The 24,430-nt window shown below is 43.9% G+C and overlaps 1 protein-coding gene across 1 annotated transcript; it reads left to right on the top strand.

The window, feature by feature from the left end:
* The first annotated feature begins 1,137 nt into the window (after nt 1-1,137).
* LOC148833703 (high affinity immunoglobulin epsilon receptor subunit gamma-like) lies at nt 1,138-19,399 on the top strand. The gene is made up of 5 exons (XM_088917977.1): nt 1,138-1,271; nt 7,984-8,075; nt 9,819-9,863; nt 16,876-16,902; nt 17,865-19,399. The coding sequence occupies exons 1-5, from the start codon at nt 1,205-1,207 to the stop codon at nt 17,928-17,930; spliced, it is 297 nt and encodes a 98-aa protein (XP_088774103.1). The 5' UTR covers nt 1,138-1,204; the 3' UTR covers nt 17,931-19,399.
* Nucleotides 19,400-24,430: the final 5,031 nt, after the last annotated feature.

The raw sequence follows: 24,430 nt of genomic DNA, 5'->3' as shown, positions 1-24,430 counted from the left end.
CAACATCTCTGCAGCAGGCAGTCCAGAGAGGAGTGTCCAGATGCATTCTGGGGCTTGAGGGTTGGTTCCGCACTCTGACAGGAGGAAGGGAATCTCTTTTGTTTTGAACGAAGAAGATTATAGGGGAACCTGATCCAAGAGTTCAGTCTCTTCAAAGGTCCTGACAGAAGTCAACCTAGTGGAATAAACAGTGAAACACAAACCAGAGTCCACCAGTGGAAACTAGAAGGATAGTGCATTTAATACCAAGAACACGACTTTACGCTAAGGGTGGTGGGAGTATGGAACAAGTTACCCAGCCCTGCTGTGGAAGCAATTTGGACGTAAAAATTACTTTTCACGTTATAAGATAGCTTCTGCCTGGTAAAGTTTTGCCAATGTATTATTTAGTTACTCCTACAAGTAATGATTGAATCATCATTCTTTACTTTGTGTGGGATGTCTATAGATGTCCATATTTATTGTAATAAATATGAACAATTATAAATATAATCCATTTGCGATACCATTGAATTCTTCTGGGATTATTCATTCTCAAAAGACATTTTCCGTCCACTTCAAGAAATGGCTCGATGAGACATTACGAGTAATTAGCTACGAAATTCCTACATGTGTGGTCTCTTGGTGACCGTCCTTATATAAGACAACACGTGCAAGGTTGTCTGTTGACAGAACTAGAGCTCCTGACGCGCGTGATTCCTAGAGGCGTCCACCTTTAACAACCAACCAAAATATGAACAGCATCCCCGTTACAGTTTAGTTTCCTTGCATCCAAAATCTCCTTTATCCCCAGAACATTGAACACGGTCTTCTTCGTTGACATGATCTCCGTTTGACTTGAACTGTATGGTGTGCTGGTCATAGACCTTTCGAAAAATGGCGACACTAATGTCGACTGGGCACACTGTGCGAACGTGGTGCTACTGTATACGGTCGGAGGCGAATGGCGAGCGCGGCGTAAATGCGTCAATTAGGTTTCGTTTCAGCAAGCCTGACCCCCGCCGCTTACTGTAAGTTTCTTCGAGGCATTTGACTAGAACTCACGCTGTAACAAGGAGGTGGGGCTGTGAAGCAGCCGAGACCTCCTCGCCGGACACTTCCTCCGCCCGCCTGCGCTCTAGCGCTGAACTTGTCGCCTCGCCGGAGCGCAGCCAGACCCACTTGTGCCGGCGAAGACGCTGTTGGAAGTTGACACCGGACGGCCATGTCGCCATTGAGGAAAACCCACCTGTTCGCTGCTCTCTTGCTGTGCTGGAATTTTGGAGTCGCCGGTGAGGTGTTTTATAGAAATACCTTTTGTCTCTGCTTTGTCTTTCTCTTTTGAGATAGTCGGTGTGGGCTTTTGTTGTGTCGCTGCCCAAACAGGCTTGAGACACGTTAGCTGGAGGCGTGCGGCTCAGAGGGTCTTCGAATATAAGACAACCACAAAATTGATCGATCCCTTTAATGGTCAGATGTCATCACTGTTTTGCTATGTTCTCCTAAGCGAGGTTAGACGATGAGCTTTACGGTTCTCAATATCCGGGGGGCATTTGTGTTGAGGAGAAGATATATCGTTCGTACCGTGTCGACAAATTCTATCAAGTTAGTTTGTGAATTCCTGTTTCAAAAAGTTAAGATGGGGATGTGATTTTTTTTAAAGATCACATAGTTATCAGACGTGGAATTTTGAACTGATGTTTTTTCCAGCGTTTTAATTGTTCATCCTTTTACATACTGTTTACAATTTACAATGGAGACATTTTACACCTTCTTTGTTAACTTTTAAGAACTTGAATCGAGTGACAGCTGGGTTTGTACTCTAACTTCTACTCATTTCCAAAGTCACAGAAAATTCAGCACGTTTTCGTAGATGAAAATAAAAGTATTGGCTGCTGCCTGTTTTAGAACTTTCAAATTACCTTGTACGGAACTTTGATTTTATTTTTATTGGAAAATGAAATGGAAATTTGGTTTTAAATTCCTTTTCGTGCTACTAGCTTGATTCCACCTTGAGACGTTTTACGAATATATTACTCCTAGGACTGAACTGCGGGTTATATCATTATTATCATTATTTTTTTACTTAGCGTGACATCTCTATAGATGTCCATATTTATTATTATAATTAATATTAACATTATATATGTGTGTATTATATAATCAATTAGCGATAGCGTTGAAGGGTATTCGGATGATTAATTCTCAAAATTCATTTTCCGTCGTCTACCGTAAAGATTTAACTATTGTAAGTTTTGTAATCAATAGTCTGCCTTCAGAAAACATTTAGCTATCAGGATTTCATTTTAGTTTTTATATGAAAAAAACGAAAAAATCAATACCTCTTTTGCTCGAATTTGACTACATCTCCGCAATAGAATGATAAATCATATTTTATTTAATAGGATCTTGCTCTGTAAGGTGAAAGCGATGCTATATTGACTTTATTATACTTTACAGTTATTTGCGGTGCAAACTGTTGCATTAAAAAGATAATACAACTTTGTTGTTGTTTTTTTGTAATTTTTGAATGACCGTTTCTCCTTATTGCTATTATTCTTGGCATGCATCGGTTTACGCGGCGTTGCAGTTTAAGAATGATTTCACGAAATATGAACTTTGGAAAGAAGGTCTTTGTAGAGGAATGTGGATGTTTGGCGAATACAAAAATGAATATTCCAAATAAATTCATCTTTGAAAATAAAAAGGTACAACCTCCCCTCTCAGATTCATATTTTGTTAAAACAAAATCTGATTTAATTCGATTATTTTTGCAAAAGATAGTCTCGTGCGTATATTTTTGGCGAAATACCTCGCGTTTTATGTTCTTAAAGCTTTGGTTTTGTCACGTTCTCACTTCTCTGCTGATGTGAAACGTAAACTAATTTCAACAATTTCTTTGAAATCCGTCACAAAAACAACCGTCTCCTGAGAGGCGGACTGTGAGAATGAAGTTCCGGTAACGACTCGGTTCAGAAGTGGAGTGACGCTACCCGCCTGTAACGTGACCCCTAACGTGAACCCCTGGGTTCGGCGGTACCTCTGGTTACTACCGATCCTGATCCGATTTATCTTGTCATGGGGGTCTGTGTGGCATCACGAATGCCTAATTCTGACGCGAGCTTGATTGGCTGACGGCAATCAATAATGTTCGACGATCACAACCTGCTAAACTGACTGGTAAGGAGGTACCTCCTTCGCCATTCCAGTCCACAATCGCAGACACTGAAAATGCTAATTCATTGGTCTGGTTTACAAGCAAGTTGGGTCTACCACTGCACCGGAGGCCTGACTTGGTTAATTAAACCACTTCTCATTTTCTTCTTCCAAAGGAGCTCATGAATAAGTGAGCCAGGTGTTGAGCTCGGGGGACAGGTGTCGACCCAGTAGTTTAATCGAAACCCAGTAGCTTCCATCTCTGGTCCCGGGGCGGGTGTGAGGATAGGGACTTCTGTTTGTATCTTCCGCCTTTAGGTCCAACCGAGTTCTCCATCGCAGGCTGATTCGTTTTGCCTTTCCGCCTGAGGCAAATGTAGCTCCGGCTTCGATAAAGGTCCTTGAACCAGTTCTGTCTCTCGGAGCTCTCCTCAAACTCGGGTGAGCTGAGACAGAAGCAACTGGGCCGCTGCGGAATGAGGGGGGGGGGGGGGGGGAAGAAAAACAACTCCTGGTTATTCCCATCTGTCTGTGGGGATCCCCTGTCCTCGTCAAGAGCTGGTTAAGCAAAAAATAATAATAATTGTAAACGCTGAGAGGCTGAGTCCAATTCTGGGCGCTGTGTTTGTTGAACCGGCTCCCTTGAAGTACGGAACTTCGGGAACTCAGATCTGAGTTGCCCGAACCAAAAAAAAAAAAAAGTCGACCCCAGGTCGAAACAAGTAAGCAGATCAATTAAGGTGATTAGCACTCGAGATCTAGAAAGGCAAACCTAGCGGTCCCCCTAGATTCATTGTGGAGTACCAGGGATAGGATAGGGGCCACGCAGGTCGCCATGGAGACCAGGAAGTACCTGGTCGCGGTCAGCGTTCAGCAGAATGAACACTCTGGGTTTTTCGGAAACCAGAAATAAAGTTTTCAATTTGTAACGTTTACTGGTGTTTTCTCAAGACCAAAAAAAAAAAACAGGACATCTCAGTTGTTAACTCTAAACGACACTATTGCAAGCGCATTAGTATTTGCAGATTGTAAGGACTAGCTCATATTTCGCTCTGTTTTTGTTTTTCAAGACGCGACCCCTTTTCTAAAAGGCTCTTACTCTATGCATCTGTAAAGTGTAAAGGGGGAAAAACAGCTTTCTGACTGCCTCCATTGGATGTTTAAAAAAACAACGACTTGTCTCCCGCTGATTACGATTACAAAAAATAAAAGTGCTCATATTGTAGCACGAAATGTTACGGAGGTATATTGGAGTTCCGTTTTTCTCTTCCGGCCCTGGTTTCCGAACCGAGAGCTCAGGTTTTCTGTGCAGCTATAGGAGTCACAGCGTTAATCTGCTCACCGGTTCCGGCTGTGTAATTATAATGGGAACCGTGGAACTGTTGCGGTTAGGCACTCAAAATAATGGCTAGATTCTGGGGCTGTTCCTCTTCTCGTTCCTGCGTTATAAAACTTAACACCCTCCATCTTGAAACTTCATGACCCCTCGGTGAGGATTCTGACAAAAACCCTTCAGCCAATCTAGCCCGTCTAGGGATTAGTAGTTAACTGACACAAGGAGCTCCTTCCAGATGTTTCTTGAAGGAAATCGGGGCATCGGCTGCAAGAACACAATCTGGGCAGCCTGTGCCACACCCCCGTCACTCTTTGTGTAAAGACGCGCCTCCTATTCCGGGTTTTAAATCCTCCTACCCGAGCCCCCTAATATTTCATTGACGAGAGCGAAAGGATGTCGCGACAGCATTTAACACGACGATTTTCGCGAGGACGACGCAGCAGAAGAGTGATCCCGCTAACGGGCTTTTGCGTTGTCCAGTTGTGTCTTTTGCCAAGCAACGTCCACTTTGGCTTTTAAAACGTCGCAACCCCCAATTTCTCAGCGGTCCACCCACCACCTTGCTTTTCGAAAATAAAAAAAAAAATAAGTCTTTGCAAAATACAAGATTATCATCTCTGTAGCTAAAATTGCTCGCGGAGCCTCTTCATATCATATCGTTAAAATCTGAACTCACCGCAGTTGCTGTGGAGAGTTCGTTAACTTACTCCCTGAATATTTATATATGTGTTGCATCCCGCAATACAGATGGTTCCAAAAAAAAGTATCTTCTTCCCCCCCCCCCTCCCCCAAAGGGTTATTGAACATCAAATAATAGAGAGGAGAAGAGGTATCGGAACAAAAAACAAAACACAAAACAAGACGCTGTTTGAGAAACTTACATAGCAGAATTGATCAGTTTTATAAGTTTTACACGCATCAGTTGTGTTTTTTGCCTTCTTATCTTTTCGGGTTTTCAAGTAATATTGCATTTCCACCTTGTAAGCATGAACGAGCACTAGACCATTTTGGTCTGTGATGTGTGGTATCTAGCCCAGTTTTAATAACGGATCCATTATAAGTGTTCCTTTTCCATAGTAGGTTCTGCAAAGTATGACACGCACATTTAAGCGATTAAAGCTCAAGTCTTGCAAGTCAATCCAAAACAATGTATGTTTTGTATACACATGTACGAATGAATGTGTCCGCGTTTCTTTCCCCGGGCTTACAAAACACACATACATCATAAATCATGTTTGAATCTGAAAAGTGTTCGTTTAATAAGATAAAACCTATGAACAGTGTTAAATGTTATTTCCTTAATCCTGTTGGTAAAGCGGTATCTGTCAGGAGTTGTCCGAGCTAAATTCTAGTTCATAATTTCAAACATTGCATTCCGGAAGGATGTACAAGAAGGCATAGAAGCAGGGTTTACGTGGGTTCTTTACAGTATGTGGTTATTATTGCATTTTTTACATCTTTCCCCCCCACACAATCCAAGAACAGGTTAACTGTAAAACAAGGAAAGTCTACACTGACAGTTAAAATGACCTCTGAAGGAACCAGTAGTCTCTCACCCGAGCAGTCAGCACGCTATAGTGCGTTTTGTGAGCACGTGTGACGTTGGACAACGCGCAATGTCGCACACGAAGAGCTCAGAGACCTCGAGATAATCCCATATACTTCTATAACATTCTTAAGCACAGCTAGTCTGACTGCAACACATTTTAATACTTTAGGGCTGTTCGGCACAAAATGGAACTCTGTTACGATACAACCATACAAGAGGAAGCTACTGCAAGCGATCAGAACAATTCTGCAAATTGGATTAAGACACAAATCAAGAATGAAGTATGCTTAGCACTTTTTTCTTTCAAACATTTATTATTTCCATTGTAGTTTTGCGCCTCAGCTGTGATGCGGTTTTTTTTTTGTATTTTCGGTGTCCACACCGCCATTTAAACATGATTATATACAGTACAGGCCGTCCTTTCGAAACCTGCATTTCAGTTACACTTTTGAAGGCTGTTTGTTTAGGTGATGGTGTTTGTAGCCCGACCACAGATCTGCAGCAGTTTGTACCATTTGAAGATTGCGGCTCGTCGTCTTGTCGAGAACGACAGATTTAACCATCGTCTTTTTTTTTAAATCGTGAATTCGTGCCTCGTAAGCAAAAATAAACTCGCACTAGAGCCTGCAGCCGAGACCGTGTAGAGAAAAAAAGAAGAAAATGGTCCACTAGAAAGACAAAACAGTCTCAACACCCCCATAAAATCACGTTGAGGTGACCCCTACTCGAGACAAACTGAATGGCCAGTTTGCTCTTTCGCACATTGGCGTTGGATGGCTACATCCAATAATGTACAATAATGAAACCAAAACCTGATGACAAATGGCAATGTCTTCACCAAAAACTCGGAACCAGATAGGTCTATTTTTTTTCTTTCCACCTGATATGTCTCTACATTAATTTATCTGAGCTAATTAGCTGATCCCGGTCCGGAAATTGCAACTTTTAGAGAGAACTGCGGAACTCTTTTTGGAAAGAAAATCAACCACTGAGCGCATGAATGGCAGTATTCTGTAATGACCTGTAATTACAGTATTCTGTAATCATTCTGTAATCTGGCAACATGTTCTGGCAACAAGAACATGTAGCCAGAAAGAACAGCAGAATCTCTCCTTATGTATTATACCTTACAGTTCAGACCGTTCTCCTGCATGTGCCTTAAAAACTCTTGTTTCTGAAGGCCACGGCTAGGGAGAAACTCTCCCCACAGGGCTGAATTTTAAAGTTTCAGTGCTGTACTGGAGAAAACATCGCCGTTTCCCAACGTTATGTGAAGAAATGGCAAGCTGTATCTGACTTAGGAACGTCTCACGCCGAAAAGCGGAAAGCAGAGACAGCTCGCACGAAGACAATTCCCACCACTCTCCTATTCATGCTAAGACATTAAATTCGACGACACAGTGGAAAGCGTCACACCAAGTGATGTCAGTGCATATCCAAGTGTGGCTCAGTGGGCGACCACTCAGTTTACACGCCGGTGGTAACAGTCCGGGGAATGAAATAGTTCCTTGTAGATTCTGCGGAACTGAAGCAGGAACTCCCAGGCATTGTAGTTCGCACGCGTAGGCTGCAAAGGTTCAAGTAAAGGTTTATTCCGTGCTGAAAAGAGAAGAAAAGAAGCACAACGTTTCGGCTGTGGAGCCTTCTCACGCACCCGAAGAAGGCGCCACAGCCGAAACGTTGTGCTTCTTTCCTTCTCTTTTCAGCACGGAATAAACCTTTACTTGTTCCTTTACTCCCAGGAATCTCTGCGTCCCCGACTGAAAACCTGTGGTGTAACTCAAAGATTTGACAAAAACGCACGTACAATATCTCGAGTTCCTCGTAAACGGAAAACATGTAGAGAGAGATCTATTTTTGTTCCGATCCGCACAACTGAACACCATCAACAAAAGTTTTTTTTTAAATGGATTTTGCGGTAGTGCTGGCCAAATCCTTGATGGCTTTTCTCCTTTCTCCCCAGCTGCGCTCCAAGAACCGCAGATCTGCTATATCCTGGACGGGATTCTCTTTGTCTACGGGATCGTGCTCACGGTGCTGTACTGCAGACTGAAGGTGAGGAGTAGGAGGAGGAGGGAGAGGCTGGTTCTGCATCGTCACCCCGACTCATCCTGTCAACAACAACAAAAAAACTCCATTAACTTCCCTACCGCATTACTAGCTTGACATCACATTGGACATTGCTAGCCTGTCGAGTCCTGTGTGTGATTTAGGACAGGCAGTAGCGAGAGCAAGGCTAATAACACACAGGGAGGATTTAACTGGAAGACTCGGGTTTTGAGAGTGCAGCGTACATGTCATTAGATGTTAGATCCCAGTGATTGGGAAGGAGGGATGGACAATGTGGGGAGGAGTGGGGAGGAGTTGACGTGACACTCCTAGCTGAGGGAACGGCAGTCTACCAGTGAGGATTAGACAGTCCACCCCCCCCCCCTCACAGCGAGGAATGAGCTGGGGAGCCGCAGCAAAGGTGTAGATGGAGTAGCTGGAGGGGTGTGAGAGAGGTGAGCAAAAGGAATGTATCAGCGGAAATGTGTGAGATTACAATCTAACCTTACCCCTGAGGTTCTGCTACAAACTCTATATAAGGTGGTCCAGATACGTCTCAGAGTCTTAGCGTCAGAAATCGAGAATGAATTAATTAGGGCTTAATTGGAGCTTCGCAGAGTGTGAATGTGAAGATTCAATAAGACATAAAAAGATGGAAGCAGTTTTTAAAACTAAGGCATATTTAATTGTGGGAGTGCTGTTCTATCATGCTGCAAAAAACCCTACACATTTATCGACCATCTGTTTTTTCTGGAGCTGGGGAACAATGGGCTTGAGGACGTGTGTGGAAGAAAGCAGCGTTTTAATGTGGGGATTTGGCTTCCATTATACTTGACACTCCAAAGTTGCATACTGCTTGATGCGCCCAGACTCTGAACAGTTCTGTCTGAGCCTTCTGGGCTCCCGTATTGCCCTCTGAGACACAGCCAGTGCCAAGACACTGTTAGAAAATGCTTAAGCAATTTCTGCTACAGAATAAAAAATGACAGAAGCAATGACGTTTGCGATGGCCATGTAGCCTTCTCGGGCATAATTCACAAAGTGTCTTACTGCGTCTCTTCTTTAAACTTGATGAATTAGATATATTCCACGGGAGCAGCTGAAATTCAGGGTTCTTTTAGATGTGGCGCAGTTCAAATGCCTTTACTCTAGCTCAGTGGTTTTTAACCTTTTTTTTAGCGCCCCCCTGTTTCTTGTACCCCTGATTAAAAAAAGCTGAAACAGATCATAACTATAGAATGAAAGAGAAATAATTATATATTTATTTTAATTTCACAATAAAATTAGAAGAGTACAAAAAATGTACACTTTTTAAAAAAAAGTTTACCTTAAAATGCCTAGGTTTGATGAAACAAAGTAGTTGTGCTGACGTGTCTGTGCTTAAGTTTGTGTTTTTGATTATTTATTTTCTAAAAAAAAAGTCTGGCATCTCCAGAAATTGTATCTCACACCCCAGGAAATACATGCATTCCTAAGTGAAGATCTACTGTTCTAGCTGGTAAAATGATGTCCTTTTCAAATTCCCCCCTGGCCCTTACCAGTCATGGCCTCCTAATAACCCCCATCTCTGAACTGGCTCCATCACTCTGCTCTCCTCCCCACTGAGAGCTGGTGTGTGGGGAGAGGACTGGTGCACTTTGGCTATTGTAAAATTATATTATTATTATTATTAGGCCAGCTGTTGTGAGTCTGAACCCTTGGTTGCTTTTAGGTTCTTAAATACGTTTCTTTTACATTCTTCTCCATCAGCTGCTACCTGGAACATCCGGCAAGAAGGGAGGAAGCAGTTCTGAGGTAAGAAGGGCGTGGATGTGGGTAATTCCAGGTGAAGGGATACTTGGCTGCTCTCATCTTTGACACACAGCACCTCTGTGTCTCTGTGTGTATCTCAGGATAATGGAACGATACGTTTCAGTGTGATGGTAACCGGATTAGGACCTTGAATAACCTCTGTTAAGCCACTGGGAACATAGTGATAATGATGATGATGAAGTCTTTCGATCAAGGCTTTTAGCCCTGAGACACAAATCCTTGTCTCACTCCCTCGCTATTGTGCCATTTTCTTCAAATTCTAAAAATCAGTGTAAACACAGCAGAACCCTTTGCTACAGCACACCTGGATTCAAATGTCAGAATCCTGTAGACACACCACCTCTCCAGGTCCAGGATAGGCAAGATGGGAGGAGGGGGGATACCTGCTTTAACCAATCAGGTGAGGCTCCATGACCCAGGGGTCAGGGGTCAGAGGTCACCAACCCTGATCCAGCAGGTCCACAATCTTACATTCTCTTTAAAGCACACTGGCTGCCCCGTGACACATCACTGTTTCACAGACTGTTATATTACCAGTCAGCTTGCTGTGTGGCAAATCTGTCTTCGTCCTGTCAATCGCTGGTAAAAATACCATTGTTGAAACCACAGAAAAGTCCAGAAATAAAAGTATACCAACTTCAGTTTTCATTTCCTGTCCAACACACAAAGCAACCATATATTGTTGTAAGAAAACGCAATATAATACTTTGAAATGGCCTGAAAAATTGAAAAAAAAGACTTCTCATGAAATATCTCTTCAAGTTCGGGTGCAAAGATAAATTTACCCTTTGAACAATATTTCATCCAGTTAAAAATTATAGGTATTATGATACAGTTGACATCAGTAGTAGCATATAATGAAATCTTCTAAGCAGTAGAACTCACTTCAGATAGACCAATCGTGTGCAGGATTGCCACATTTGACCTTTTTGGACAGAGGCTTACTTTAGAAGGAGGGTTCTTTAATTATCATACGCTGTCAGAGATAATTACAAATCAGAACAGGGCGATTTATCATTTTTACATGCATCAGTTGTGTTTTTGCCTTCTTATTTTTTCAGAGTTTATTACGGAGTTTAAGTAATATTGCATTCCCACCTTGTAAGCATGAACGAGCATTAGACCATTTTGTTCTGTGATATGTGCTCTCTACCTCAGTATTAATAACTGATCCATTATAAGTGTTCCTTTTCCATATTCTGCAAAGTATAACACTCACATTTAAACAATGAAAGAGACAGTTCTGCAAGTCAATTTAAAACAATTAATGTTTTGTATACACACGAAAGTTTCTTTCCCAGGCCAACAAAACACACATAAATCATCTTGTTCATGTTTGAATCTGAAAAGTGTTTGTTTAACTAGATTCTGAGGTAGGAGGAGTGTGGACGTGGAAGGGTTATTCCGTTACTTGGCTGCTCTCTTCTTTGACACACCATGCCACTGCGTTTGATTATAGTTTTAGGCCTGAAACACAAGTTCTTGTCTCATGAGAATTGGCAGATAACGGGATCATCTGCAATTTGCACAAACCTGTAACATGCGCTTTGACCAATTTTATCAGGATAATCGGTTCAATTATGTGAGAAATGGCCTGCTGTGGTCCTTTTCATGACAGGTGATCTGCCAGGGACTTATCACATGCTTGTTGTCACGAAGCGTAGACAACCATTTTAAAAACCGGAGTGGGATCTGGTTGCTGGGACGGGGCATAAAAGGGTTAACGAGGCCAGGCGCTCCGAGCCCCAGACCCAGACGGTCAAGACGCCGTGTTGAAGCCTGTGCCATCGGGTCACTCCAGGACCCGCTGATAGGCGGGCTTCCGGGCGTCCGTCTCCCAGTGCTGAGCCCAGAATGGTAGGAGCCTCTGGCTTAAATAGGAAGGGGCTGGACAGGAGGCAGGTGCACAAAATCAACTAAAACGGAAAAAGCCGGAGCACCCTTAAGAGGAGGGACTTACGATCGTGACACTTGTAGTGAAAATGAAGAATTTGCAAGGGTTCAGAACCTGCAGATTGAAGTGTGACATGTAAAACCCTCTGGATTGTGAATCATTTAAGGCAAAAGGGTTGGTCACCCCTGGATTAAAGCAGATTTAAGAGGGGGGCAATCAGGAATGAATGACTTCATTCATCTTGCACGATTTATGGGACATCATTACATTTTCTCTCCAGCATATCTGAACTTGTGTTCTGCGGCGCTTAGCCTGGTGCACCTGTGTGCCATACAAGGCAGCGTACCCTGCAGTGTCGGCTTGGTCCCGTGCTTGTGCGCGAACGTGCGACCTTGCACACGCAGGTGCACGTTTTCCTTCTCCTCGCCCTTGCACGAGAGGAAAAAACCCCAAAAGATCGATCTGTTGGTTTTCCTGCCGTCTGTGCAGAAATGTGCTCGAGTCACGATGCATACGTAAGCAGAGCGTCCCAGAGGCATCGCAGCGAATGTTCAGGTCTGTCGTCGGGAGCAGTGCCTTCACAGGATGTGTTGTCAAGAACGATCACACGTGGAAGGGAGATGCTGAATTCCGGGTTGGTTTTAGGGGGTGCCAAAGAACGCTGGACCATTTACAAACATTTACAAAGATGGCGGCCATTTGGTCAATGTAGCCCATTTGGCTTGAAGGCTGCCGACGTCAGTTGTGCTGTACAGGTGGCCCACAAATACGAAACAAGAACTTCTGCTTCTGGGAAGTTCCTATTGTTTCTTTTTTGTCCGTGACTTAACGTGAAAGCAGGTCTCTGTTAGGAAAGCAGAAGGAGGCTACAAATGCTGAGGATGATGCAGACCCAATGCGAATCAAAAGCGAAGAAGCTGAGCAAGAGCTACATTACGTTACTTAACCGTAGTATATACAGCATATATTGTAGATATAGCTTTGTAGCACCAGAGAATGTTGGCAGTGTCTTGGCAGCCGTGTCAGTGTGATAAGAGTGCCCCCTACAGGTCGGTAGCAGAGGCGCAATCAGACAAACAATTGGACAGAATAAATGAGTACAGTCCTTGTGAGAGGTCTGAACTTTTGACTATATGACTTCCCTTCCCTTATGAAAGAGTTCCTTTATGAAAGACTACCTGTGTAAATGTACTGGAGGATTTTTGCACTTTTGCTGAGACTTTGCCATGGCTATATCATTTCTGTGGTTTACAGTTTCTGTAGGCGCTCGCAGTGTATTCAGTGTGTAGGTTCTGCATCTAGAAAGCGTGGGAAACCACTGTAAAGCTGTGAAAACTGGACTTTAAGCTTTTGCAATGTTCACTGAATACTTACCCACGACTGTAATCCAGCAACTGATGCAACACGTCCTCCCACCAGGAGGTTCCTGGTTGAAATCCTGGCTGTGCCCCTGACTTGCTCTGCCTTCCTGTTCAATGACATGGAACTGGAAGACCTGCTCTGTCTAACTCAGCAGTAGTCGCTAACGTGCCATTCACACCTCTGGGGTCGAAGTGAACTTCTTCCATCCATTTTCAAACTACTTCTTCCAATTCAGGGTGGTGGGGGGAGCCAGAGTCTATCTCCTGACAAGTAAGCAGTGCAAGGCAGGGTACACCCTGGATGGGACACCAGTCCATCACAGGGTACACACACACACACTCACACCAGGGCCGGTTTTCCCAGAAGACAGCTAACCCACCAGTATGCCTTTGGACTGTGGGAGGAAACCGAAGCACTCAGAGTAAACCCAGAAAGAACATACAAACTCCACACAGACAGCACCCCAGGAATTAAACCCAGGGCTCCAGGCCTGCAATGCAGCAACGCTGACCCCTGTACCACTGTGATGTTCATTGCTTATTATTAGACTCACTTGGCTTGTCTCCTCTTCCATTACTGTAGTTTCTTCTTCATCTGGTTATTTTGGATGATGTATTCTGGGAAGGGGTTAGAATGATACACTGAGGTGACTGATGCTGAAAAACAAACGTATTAATATATAAGAATCCGTCCAGCTCCTTTTCTTATAGTAATTGCTGAAAATATTGACTGTACCTTTGCTTACAGAACAATAAAACAACAATTCCTCAGAGTTTAAAAAAAGCTTGAAAGCCCAGTCATCGATCGATAATGCAGATTCTTCAGTAGTAATGTGGATTTCTGAGTTTTTGCTGCTAGGCGTTTGGTATGGGCTGAGCGATGACTTTTTTTTGTTTCGAGGGTGTGAAGTTTGGAAAAAGCTGCTCGCCATCTGAGGCAGTGGTCATTTCAAAACAGGAAAGCCACAGAGCAGGCCGGGCCGCCTCGGCCTCTGAGCAAGCCGGGGGAGGTGACAGGCAGAGGCGAAAAATAACTCCATTGTGAACGGAATCGGAGTGCGGAGGCCACTTCTGCAATTACCCGCGCCCACACTGAGGGCTTAACCCTTGCCAGGGGCTGAACAAAACAACAATCACACAAGCAGGGACGAGGGCGGCCGCACAGCTCTGGGGCTCTGGGTCCAATTCCAGACCTCAGGTACCATCTGTGTGGAGTTTGCATGTTCTCCCCATGTTTGCATGGGTTTCCTCCTGGTGCTCCTCCCACAGTTCAAAGACACACTCGTAGGCTAACTGGCTTCTGGGAGAATCGGCCCTGGTGCGACTGTGTCACTGTGTGAGCCCTGTACTGGACAGGAGTCTCATTCAAGGGTGTAGATACACCCTTGTGCCCGTTGCTTGTCGGACTAGGCCCTGGCTTCTCCCACGACCCTGAACTGGGTTATTGAAGCTGTGAAGGAGGCACGAGGACTGAGCTCTGCTGCAGGCTGTGTCTCGTAGGGCTGCAGAAGAATTCGCCCTTGTCACGGGCTAGACCTTTCTGCCATTGCAGAACAGGCTCACAAGAGAGGCTGGCACCACCGAAAACCAGGACTGGAGCTCACAGGAATCAGTCTCCTGTGAAAGAAGGGACGCCGGGGGCTTTGACTGCTGCTCCGATGCGAGAGGGGGCCGATTCTGGTTTTTCTCTCTCCTGCCCTGTACCCATACGCACGCGGTCTCTGGGCGGGTGCGACTTTTCTTCGGAAACGACTCTCAAGCGGGTGACGCAGCCGCGCGCTGACAGCCCCTTCGAACGTAAATCTGTGGTCTGGGTCAGCTTCTGCCTCGAAAAGGAAGTGGAAGTCGCAGCAGACAAAAAAAAAAGTGCAAAAGAAATATAAAAGACACGACAGGGCACGAAAAACGGTCATCCGCATACATTCACAGTTCGCCCCGCTGAACCCTTCTCGCTGTAGTGAAACGTAACTCAGAACTACTGAAGTCTCAACAGATGGAACAGGAAGGCTGACTCGGTACAAGGAATGCGATCGATTAATTGTACACAAAGATGTTTTGGTATCGAGATGTACAGAAGCTTATTAGCACCACGGAGAAAAGAAGAGCTCGTTTATACGAGATAGTACTGCATTTAGACGAGAAAATGACTGCGTTTAAATGAGAAAATTATTGCGTTTAAACGCAAAACTTAATTTGTGAACAATGTTGCCTACTATATTAATACTTTGTATTGTATTGTATATGCAATAATATTGTCCATTGCAAAGTAGCAGTGACTTTAGGTAGGTAGGTACTTTATTAATCCCATGCTGGAAATTCAAGTGCTACAGCAGCCAGGCACAATCAACACAGTACAGTACAAATGTAGTAATACAGTAATACAAGACAATAAATAAATGGAATAGAGAATTACAAACGAAACAGAAAGACGACACACACAAAAAGTATGAATTTACCGAACACAAGGAAGATGTAATACACAGTATAGATATTGCACACTCCCAAGCATATTGAACAGAGTAGGTAACCATTGCACAGTTGTGAAAAATAAATTGCCCTTTCCACTTCCCCGTATTACACATCTATAAACCAGATGTAAACAGAACACCAGTAAAACAAACTGTTTAACAACAGTAGAATATCGTCACACTCCTAAAAAATAATGTAATATTCTGTCTTGTGTATACATGAAGTGCAACACCGTGTCAGGAAGCACTCCCGGGTTAAACGCGTAGTGTTTTCGCCGTTTCTCTGACAAGTAGAAACGACGCGGCTCTCCAAACGCATGCTCTTCTTCATGTGAGGCTCACTGGGAAGTCGTCGTAAGTGTACTTCGTCCAGTGTTTAACGAGTCGGCAAAAAGACCTATGTGCAGTACACGTTTCTGCCGTTTCACAAGAGCGTCATACCTTTGGAAAGCCGTGTCATTGGTACCTGTTGGAGAGTCGGCGACAAACACACGCGTTTAACCCAGGAGCGCTCGCTGACCCGGTGTTCTGCTGCATGTATGCTAGAGACGGCACCCGTGAAAGTTCTGTCCAGCAGCCAGTCTTGTGGCCGTGAAAGACACTTCAGCTGAACAGATCGACCCTGAGCCGTGAGACGGCTGGCCGGGTGGAGATCCAGGGAGAGAGACGGGCTGTTCGGGTGGTCTTTTCTCGCGTGCTCTTTTTTTTAAGCCATTTTTCCTTTAAATTACAGAGGCTTTGTCATCCCACCTAATCATACTGTAAGAGGTAGCCCCCTCTTCTTTTTGTAAAACCGCTAATGTCCCGAATAGGATATACCCGTTTCAGAGGGGTCTAACAATTCACATCTATCTGTTAGCAAAAAAAACCCACTTATTCTCATTAAGGATTATGGCGACAGATAGCCTGCTCCCAAATTTTAGCGATTAAAGAGAGACAGCCTTCATGCTATAATCCAGCTAGTCTGTGGTAGGATGCACACTCGCACAGGCACAATTTACTGACACCAGACGACTCATCCAGCGTGTCTATGGTGGGTAGGATGAAACCAGGGCACCTAGACAATCATGGAGAGAGCATGCAGACTCCACCCAGAAGGGTGAACCCCCAGTGCTAACTCGAACCCAGGACCCGAGCGGTGCTGCCCTGAATCAGCGACAGTGCATTTTTTAAAATACATCCTCACCAAAATGCAAATGATCAATGCTGTGAATGTTTGTGAAGTGGGTGGCACTGTCCAGCACGATTAACTCTCTTTCTCCCTCCTGCAGAAACAAGGCGGAGAGAGCATCTACACGGTAAGAGACTCGAAGTATTTATCATATACCACCTCTAAGATCGGGAGAAAAAAAAATCACTGTATCGATGTCTGCTTCATGATGATCAGTCTCTCATCACTATATCTGGATTCGGTCTCATGATCATTAAGATGGTAAATAGTAAATTGGGTGTAATGGCGGCTTTCACGGTGTTTTGATGAAGGACGCGGATGATTTCCTGGAACAAAAAAGCTGTGTTTTTTCCCCGCTTTGCTGTCAAGATTTGCGGACGATCTGATGCTCAGTGTCCTGATATCATCACCGAGAGAGGATGTTAAGCAAATACGCGCCCTCCGAGTTTTGTTTTGTTTTTTTGTTTTCTGCGGAGGCTTAAACCCCAAACAAATCCAGTCCCAATATTTGAACAAAAGTGATGACATCGAGGGCTCTTCAGTGGTGTAAAAACGATTTGAACGAATTCACATTAAATTTAATTCTATTTGGGAAGATTCTCTTTTCCTTTGCCGATTTTGCTTTGTGGCACAGGAACCACATTTTGCGTAGCTTTAGTTTCACTGGTAGAGTCGGGTACAGATTGACTCCTTCTGTCCTGTTTAGAACCCGTTTTCTGTTTCTGCCATCACACTGCTACTGTGATGTCACCTTTGTGACGTCATGATCACCAGAAAGATCACCATTAAAGATTAACGCGCCAAAGTAACCGTTTTCATATACACAGGAACTGAATTTACTGTCAGTGGCGGATGAAAGACTTACCTGTAAAAATGCAAAATGTCTTTTAATTCAGTCTGCTGTTGCATTGTCTTAAAAGACGAGTTTCTGTGAGTTCGGTGACATTCTGCGTTCATGACGGGACTGTTTATGGTATTGCCTATTTTATTTGAAATGCAATTTCAAAGTTTCTTAACTCGCAAAGTGTGTGTGTGTGTTTTTTAAACAAAACCTCGCTTGATCCTAACCCCATCCCGATGTCTGTCCAGGGTCTCACGCCGCGACCGCAGGACACGTACGAGACCATCTCGCCCCAGAAGAAAGCAAGAGAGTGACGAGCACGCGCGCGCCTCGCGGACATCGCCGGCCGCCGTGTCCACGTGAATGTACCTTCACTGCTATGTGGTTCATATCAGGATAATGTCAATTCTCGGTTCTGTAAAAAAAATGGGTGAAAATATCTGTTACACATATACATACTAAATGTAGTTCAGGTGGGTAGCTGCATCAGCATGCGTAGGCTGCAAAGGAACAAGTAATAGGTTTATTCCATGCTGAAAAAAAGAAGAAAGAAAACACAAGAAGAAAGAAAGGTGTTGCTCACCCTTGAAGAAGCCTCCACGGCCGAAACGTTGTGTTTTCTTTCTTCTTTTTTTCAGCATGGAATAAACCTATTACTTATTTATCTACTAAATGGCCTTTTTTTTCCGGGTGGCATAATTTGAGAGATCTTCCTGTAGAAATACATATATTACATTACCCCCCCACTAGGGCTCCAGTAAAATATGCTGCGTGTTACTGCTGTTGCCCACGCAGACGAAATGATAGTCTACGCGTGTCCCGTACTTTGTCTTTCCTTACTTATGGATTCTCCGGGCCTCAGCTAACAACGCATCGTTTAGTTTCCTATTAATTTATTTGACTTTTTTTAAAGGTATTTCAGCTAGACACCTACCGGAATTACTAGTTCATAAGCTGTGTTCTTGCTGTGCGAGGTAAAACGGAACCAGAGCTGCTGACCCGTAGGCCGCAAAAGCCACCTTGGACGTGGACGTTTTAAGCGGTGTTAGTCGAAGCAAAAATGTTCATTAAAACATCTCTGTTATACTTTCTAATGAACCTTGTTGAAAACGCTGACTGGTTTCACGCCGTGGTCGAGTGAAACCTAAGCTTGGTTTTCTTTTCTTGAGGGCGGACAAAAAGTCGCCTCCCGTATTTCCCGGATTTCTTGAAAAGTACCCCCCAAATTACAGAAAACTGCGCGGTTTTTCAAATATACCACAGGGACATGGAAAGCGAGCCTCAAATCAGCACAAAAAAAGGCGCGTAATACATCGTATATTTGAACGCCGCATTACGTAACAGCCACCTGGAATTAAGCTGATAACGTGTGAAGTTTTGGACCAGGTCTTTTTTTTGTTACACAAAGATACTCAGCTTTGTTTTTTTTTAGACGATATCACTCCATTTTTTTATTTAACAAAAAAACGGTGCAATTTCAAAGACAAACATTGTTTGCATATTTAACGTGGTTGCCGATAGCTTTCATCATTAAGGAAATGTTACATATTCTAACCCTTTTCTGCACACGGTACATAGTTAGAACAGCAATCACTGGGAATGTTAATGCTTTATTGCGAGAAGCATGCTTTTTCCGAAGGTCTTGTGTGTGTTCTGTCTTCTATTTTTAAAACTTTTTTTTAAGATGTAAAGGATGTTTTTTCCCTCATGTTATTGTTAACTTTCCTGTAACAGTATAAGTTGTTTTTTTTGGCAGACCTAAAAATAAAATGTAGCTAGACATTTCTGTCTGGGTTTTATAGAAAATTCTTCCGCAGTACATTGTTTCCAGTGTTTCGCGTGTCCTTTACAATATTTAAGTAAAGGATTTCATGCAGTACTGAACTATTAAAAGTTACTAACCACTACTTAATTCCCCCTTTCTAATAAATAAAGTGCTAAATACGTTGTCTCAATTCAGTGCGATGCCTACTACTAATACTGCTACTAATAAAAAAGTTTGCTGATCACTTCATACATTTGAAAAGCTCCAATCCATAAAGTTATCATCCTGGGTGCTCAGGCATCTAATAAAAGACACAGCATCACATTTTTAATCATAGCCCTTGTTATTTGGCCCGGTGTCCTGGCCAAATTTCCCCCTGGCCTTTACCAGTCATGGCCTCCTAATAATCCCCATCTCTGAACTGGCTTCATCACTCTGCTCTCCTCCCCACTGAGAGCTGGTGTGTGGTGAGAGTACTGGAGCATCATCCAGGTGGGGCTGCACGCTGGTGGTGATGGAGGGGATCCCCATGACCTGTAAAGCGCTTTGAGTGGAGTGTCCAGAAAAGTGCTATATAAGTGTAAGCAATTATTATTATTATTATTATTATTATTATTATTATTTCTGCATATATACAGAGACCCAGTCCAAATATTTAACTGCAAATGTTCAGAGTGGTCGGGAAAAGCACAGCTGTCACCATGTGGTTCTTTCAGAGATGTAACTGAGCTCAATCACTGCGGCATCTTCGAGTTTTAGACATAAGACACTGCTGTTTTCACCTGGCTGGTAAATAAACAGGTGTTTATGGTAGAAAATGTGTCTCTAGCATGCTGGGATAGTACTATTATTATTATAGTAGTTCAGGTGGGGAGCTGCGTCAGCATGCGTAGGCTGCAAAGGAACAAGTAATAGGTTGATTCCCTGCTGAAAAGAGAAGAAAGAAAACTCAACGTTTCGGCCTTGGAGCCTTCTTCAGGTGTGAGCAAACGTTGTGTTTTCTTTCTTCTCTTTTCAGCATGGAATAAACCTATTACTTGTTCCTATTATTATGATTATTTATATTACTATCCATAATGTTTAATCCCCAAACAAATTTCAACATTTCTGCCCTTATCTCAAGAGCTTCACTGCACATCTCTCTGTATCACATATGCAGAAATAACCAGGGCTGTGATTAAAAATCCGATGCTGTGTCTTTTACTAGACACTTATCTGAAGGGGGCCCAGTTCATCCAGCAGTGGGTAGGGTAGGAAAGAGGAGGGGGGTCAGATTGTAGAGGCCCAGAATGGAACAGAGCCAGTGCATCGACTTCAACACCCTTACTCTTCCGAGAAACTTGCTATGGGATCATTAATGACCAAGTAGTCAGGACCTGGCTTTTATTGTCTCATCTGCAGGATGGTCCCTCCTACAGCCCCTGGTCACCATAGTGGTTGGAAATTCTGGTTTAGAGGGAAGAGTGCCTCCTACTGGTTCTCCGACACCACTTCCAGCAGCAGTCTAGTTTTCCTGCCTTAACTTCGGAGATCCGATAAGTTCAGGCTACAAGGCGATATAGCTGCTGCCATTATCTTTCTTGTAGTTGTTTTTTTCCCAGGAATTCCACACTTTTATCTAAACTAACATCTTTCCGTATGTAGATATAAGAGCCCCTTGATGCAGTCTCACCATGTCTTCTCCTTCTAAACAAAAAGACCAGACTGGTTATTGCAAAAGTGATTTTTGAATACAGACCTGTTTGTGGAAACTTCAGCTGGTACAGTAAGTAAGCCAAGGGTTTTGAATGCCTCTGGCTCTCTGTAAAGGATCAAGGCTCAGACATGACCCCGCACACACCTCCTGTACCGCCAACACCGAGAAACACAGAAATGGGGAACCGGAGCTATCCCAGCAAGCAACGGGCAGGAGGCAGGATACACCATGGATGGGAAGCCAGGCAATCACAGGGCAGACACAGACACAACAGCCACTATGGTCAATTTTCCCAAAAGTCAATTAACCCACCAGCATGTCTTCGGACTGGGGGAGAAAAACCACATGAACACAGGGAGAACATACAAACCCCACACAGACAGCACTCCATGTTTGGAACTGAACCCAGGGCTTCATCCCTGCAAGGCAGCAGTGCTGACCACTGAGTCACTGTACCACCCCTATGCTATATTGTAAATCCCAAAATAACAATGTGGACATGTGACAGAGCTGGTTGAGGAACTGACTTTTTTTTATATGAAATTGCTAAAAGCGTCTGCCACCCCCATCCTTCCTTTAAAAAAAGACAATGATATCAGTTTTGCACAATAAACCCAAATTCCTTTGCCTTCTCACGATAAAGTGTCGGATGTTTAATCACAGCCCTGGTTATCAGATACAGAGAGAAGTGCAGGGGAGCTCTTGTGGATGGAGCCGAATTGTTGAAATGAGTTTTGTATTCGTGCCTGTTGATTCCCCCTTTCAGACACTCCCCTGAAAAGAGTGTGGAATTTGGCCCAGTCATGGATGAAATCTTCTCGGAAAAAACAAGGCGGGCAAAACCGTCGTCGACGTTACATGCACGAGTCCTTTGCTTCGTCTCTGAGTTTCTCTCCGAGGCTTTGAAACTTTTCAGAAAAATTGAAACAGGCATTGAGTTTTTTCAAAAAATTCCCCCCCAAAATAACCCGCAGTTGAGTTCTAATTATTGTTATTGTAAGTGACGATGAAGTTGTGGTTTTCTGCTGCTTGTATTTGGAAACCTGGTTCCTGTTCTGTCACCATGGAAACGGCACCTAGCTCTGGCCACTGGCTGGCCAAGTCATTTCCTGTTTAAGTAAGCAAAAAAAGACACTTCCTGTGTAAATTAAGAGTATGATCTAGCTGTCTATCAAAGATAGACACCTTTCAGGGTTATGGTGTATTTTAAGAGCAGGTGTGCACAATGTATTATGGGAAAGTTAATAAAAACACCTGAACTGTTTCTCCAAAAACGTGGTTTTTGTTGTTGTGGTTCGTGTTTGGACAAATGGTAGACAGTGCGAGTGGCAGGGAGGCAAGGTGGTGTGGTAGTGAACATTTCTGTCTGGCAGTGCTGGGGCCTTGGCTTCAATTCCTTGGGGTGCTGTCTGTGTGGTGTTTGTATGTTCACCCCATGTTTGCATGGATTTCCTCTGGGTGCTCTGGTTTCCTCCCACAGTCCAAAAACACAATGGTAGGTTAACTGGCTTCTGGGAAAATTGGCCCTGGTTTGAGTGTGTGTGGGTGTGTGTGTTTACATTTCTTTGTGCCTTCTGACCTGTGACGGTATAACTTGCCTTGCACCTGTTGCCTGCTGGGATACGCTCTGACTCCTCAAATGTCCCTAAACCAAAAGAAGTGGTTCGAAAATGGACGAATGGAAGCAAATAGCCAACCCAAGGGAAAACAAATCGTCAAAGGACCAGAGAATCAAGTGCTGATTCTTAAATTCCAAGAGTATTAGGAACATGCAAGGTATACAAAGTATGTCAGCACATGCTTATCATGAAACCGAAACTCCTGCAACATAACACTGGTTGACGGAGAGAGAGAGAAGAGTAAAACACGAGAGGACACACAGCACTCCGGAGACACAGCAGTTAAATAAACGGCTACATTATCCCTTCAGAATGAGACCCAGACAAAAAGGGGAACTCACTGGTCCAAAGGCACACTAACAGGTCAAAACAGAAACTCTCCGATGACCACCGCAAGAAGTGTTTCTGAAACAGGAGCACCACGACTCCTGTTGTGGTCAGCAGAGAAGAGAGATGTAGCAGTTGAAAATCGGAGCTGTTTAGAATTGAACAAAACCTGTGCCTTGTAGTAGTCAAGCCATGAGGAACACTGGTTTACTTTTTGTCTCTATTGTCTATGCTTGTAGCTTGCAGCGTGTCTGTACTAGAAGCCAAGGGTAAAATCTTTTGAGCGAAAATCTTTAGTTTTTCTTTCACGTCACTACAAGAATTAAAAAAAAACCCTGCTGCCCTCTATCGACCACCGTTATTTCTGCATGTTGCATTTTACATATACCCGCCCCCCAAAAAGTGATTTATCGGCAGTTACAATTACCGCCACTAGGTGGCAGGCTAACAGTACTGGACAGCGCCAATCCAGGAGGTTTCGTAGATCTAAGTTTTACATTGCTGAAAACGTGGAGCATGCTAAGGTCAGTGAAAACCTGAATTTGCTCTTTATGTCCACTGTTGGGCTTGAAGGATGGAGGGTTTTGTTCCACGTGATCTGTAAATTTCTTCATTTAACCAAGCACATGCCAGTGATCCCAAGTAAATTCTCTTAGTCCTGTGATTTCATGTGTATGGATACAACTTGCTGGTTCTGAGCTCTTCAGGAGCAAGGATGGAGGTGTATAGCATACTCTTTATATTTGTCTTGTTTGAAAAGTATAATTGAATAATTAAAAGTGGCATAAGAAGAGATGTGTGGAATGGTGGCACGGTGGTTGGCATTGTTGTCGTGCGGTGCAGGATCCCTGGGTTCGATTCCTGGGGTGCTATCTGTGTGGAGCTTGTATGTTCTCTCATGTTTGTGTGGGTTTACTGGTAGATTAACTGGCTCCTGGGAAAATAGGTCTGTGTGTGTAGCTGTGTGCCCTCACGTGTGTCTAGGTCTGTGTGTGTGTGTGTAGCTGTGTGCCCTCACATGCGTCTAGGTCTGTGTGTGTGTAGCTGTGTGCCCTCACATGTGTCTAGGTCTATGTGTGTGTAGCTGTGTGCCCTCACGTGTGTCTAGGTCTGTGTGTGTAGCTGTGTGTCCTCACGTGCGTCTAGGTCTGTGTGTGTGGTGTGTGTGTGTGTGTGTGTGTGTGTGTAGCTGTGTACCCTCACGCGTGTCTAGGTCTGTGTGTGTGGTGTGTGGTGTGTGTGTGTGTGTGTAGCTGTGTGCCCTCACGCGTGTCTAGGTCTGTCTGTGTGTAGCTGTGTGCCCTCACGCGTGTCTAGGTCTGTGTGTGTGTGTGTGTGTGTGTGTGTAGCTGTGTGCCCTCACGCGTGTCTAGGTCTGTGTGCGTGCCCTGCAATGGATTGGTGTCC

Source organism: Atractosteus spatula, chromosome 5 (genome assembly GCF_055471065.1).
Source record: "Atractosteus spatula isolate fAtrSpa1 chromosome 5, fAtrSpa1.hap1, whole genome shotgun sequence".
Taxonomy (NCBI): domain Eukaryota; kingdom Metazoa; phylum Chordata; class Actinopteri; order Semionotiformes; family Lepisosteidae; genus Atractosteus; species Atractosteus spatula.
This window is presented reverse-complemented; position numbering and strand designations above follow the sequence as displayed.

Excerpts from the sequence above, each read along its gene's own strand:
- LOC148833703 (XM_088917977.1), top strand. The coding sequence starts at position 1,205 with ATGTCGCCATTGAGGAAAACCCACCTGTTCGCTGCTCTCTTGCTGTGC. Across the intron at positions 1,272-7,983 it reads CTGGAATTTTGGAGTCGCCG|CTGCGCTCCAAGAACCGCAG; the intron begins GTGAGGTGTTTT and ends CTTTCTCCCCAG. Across the intron at positions 16,903-17,864 it reads GCGGAGAGAGCATCTACACG|GGTCTCACGCCGCGACCGCA; the intron begins GTAAGAGACTCG and ends ATGTCTGTCCAG.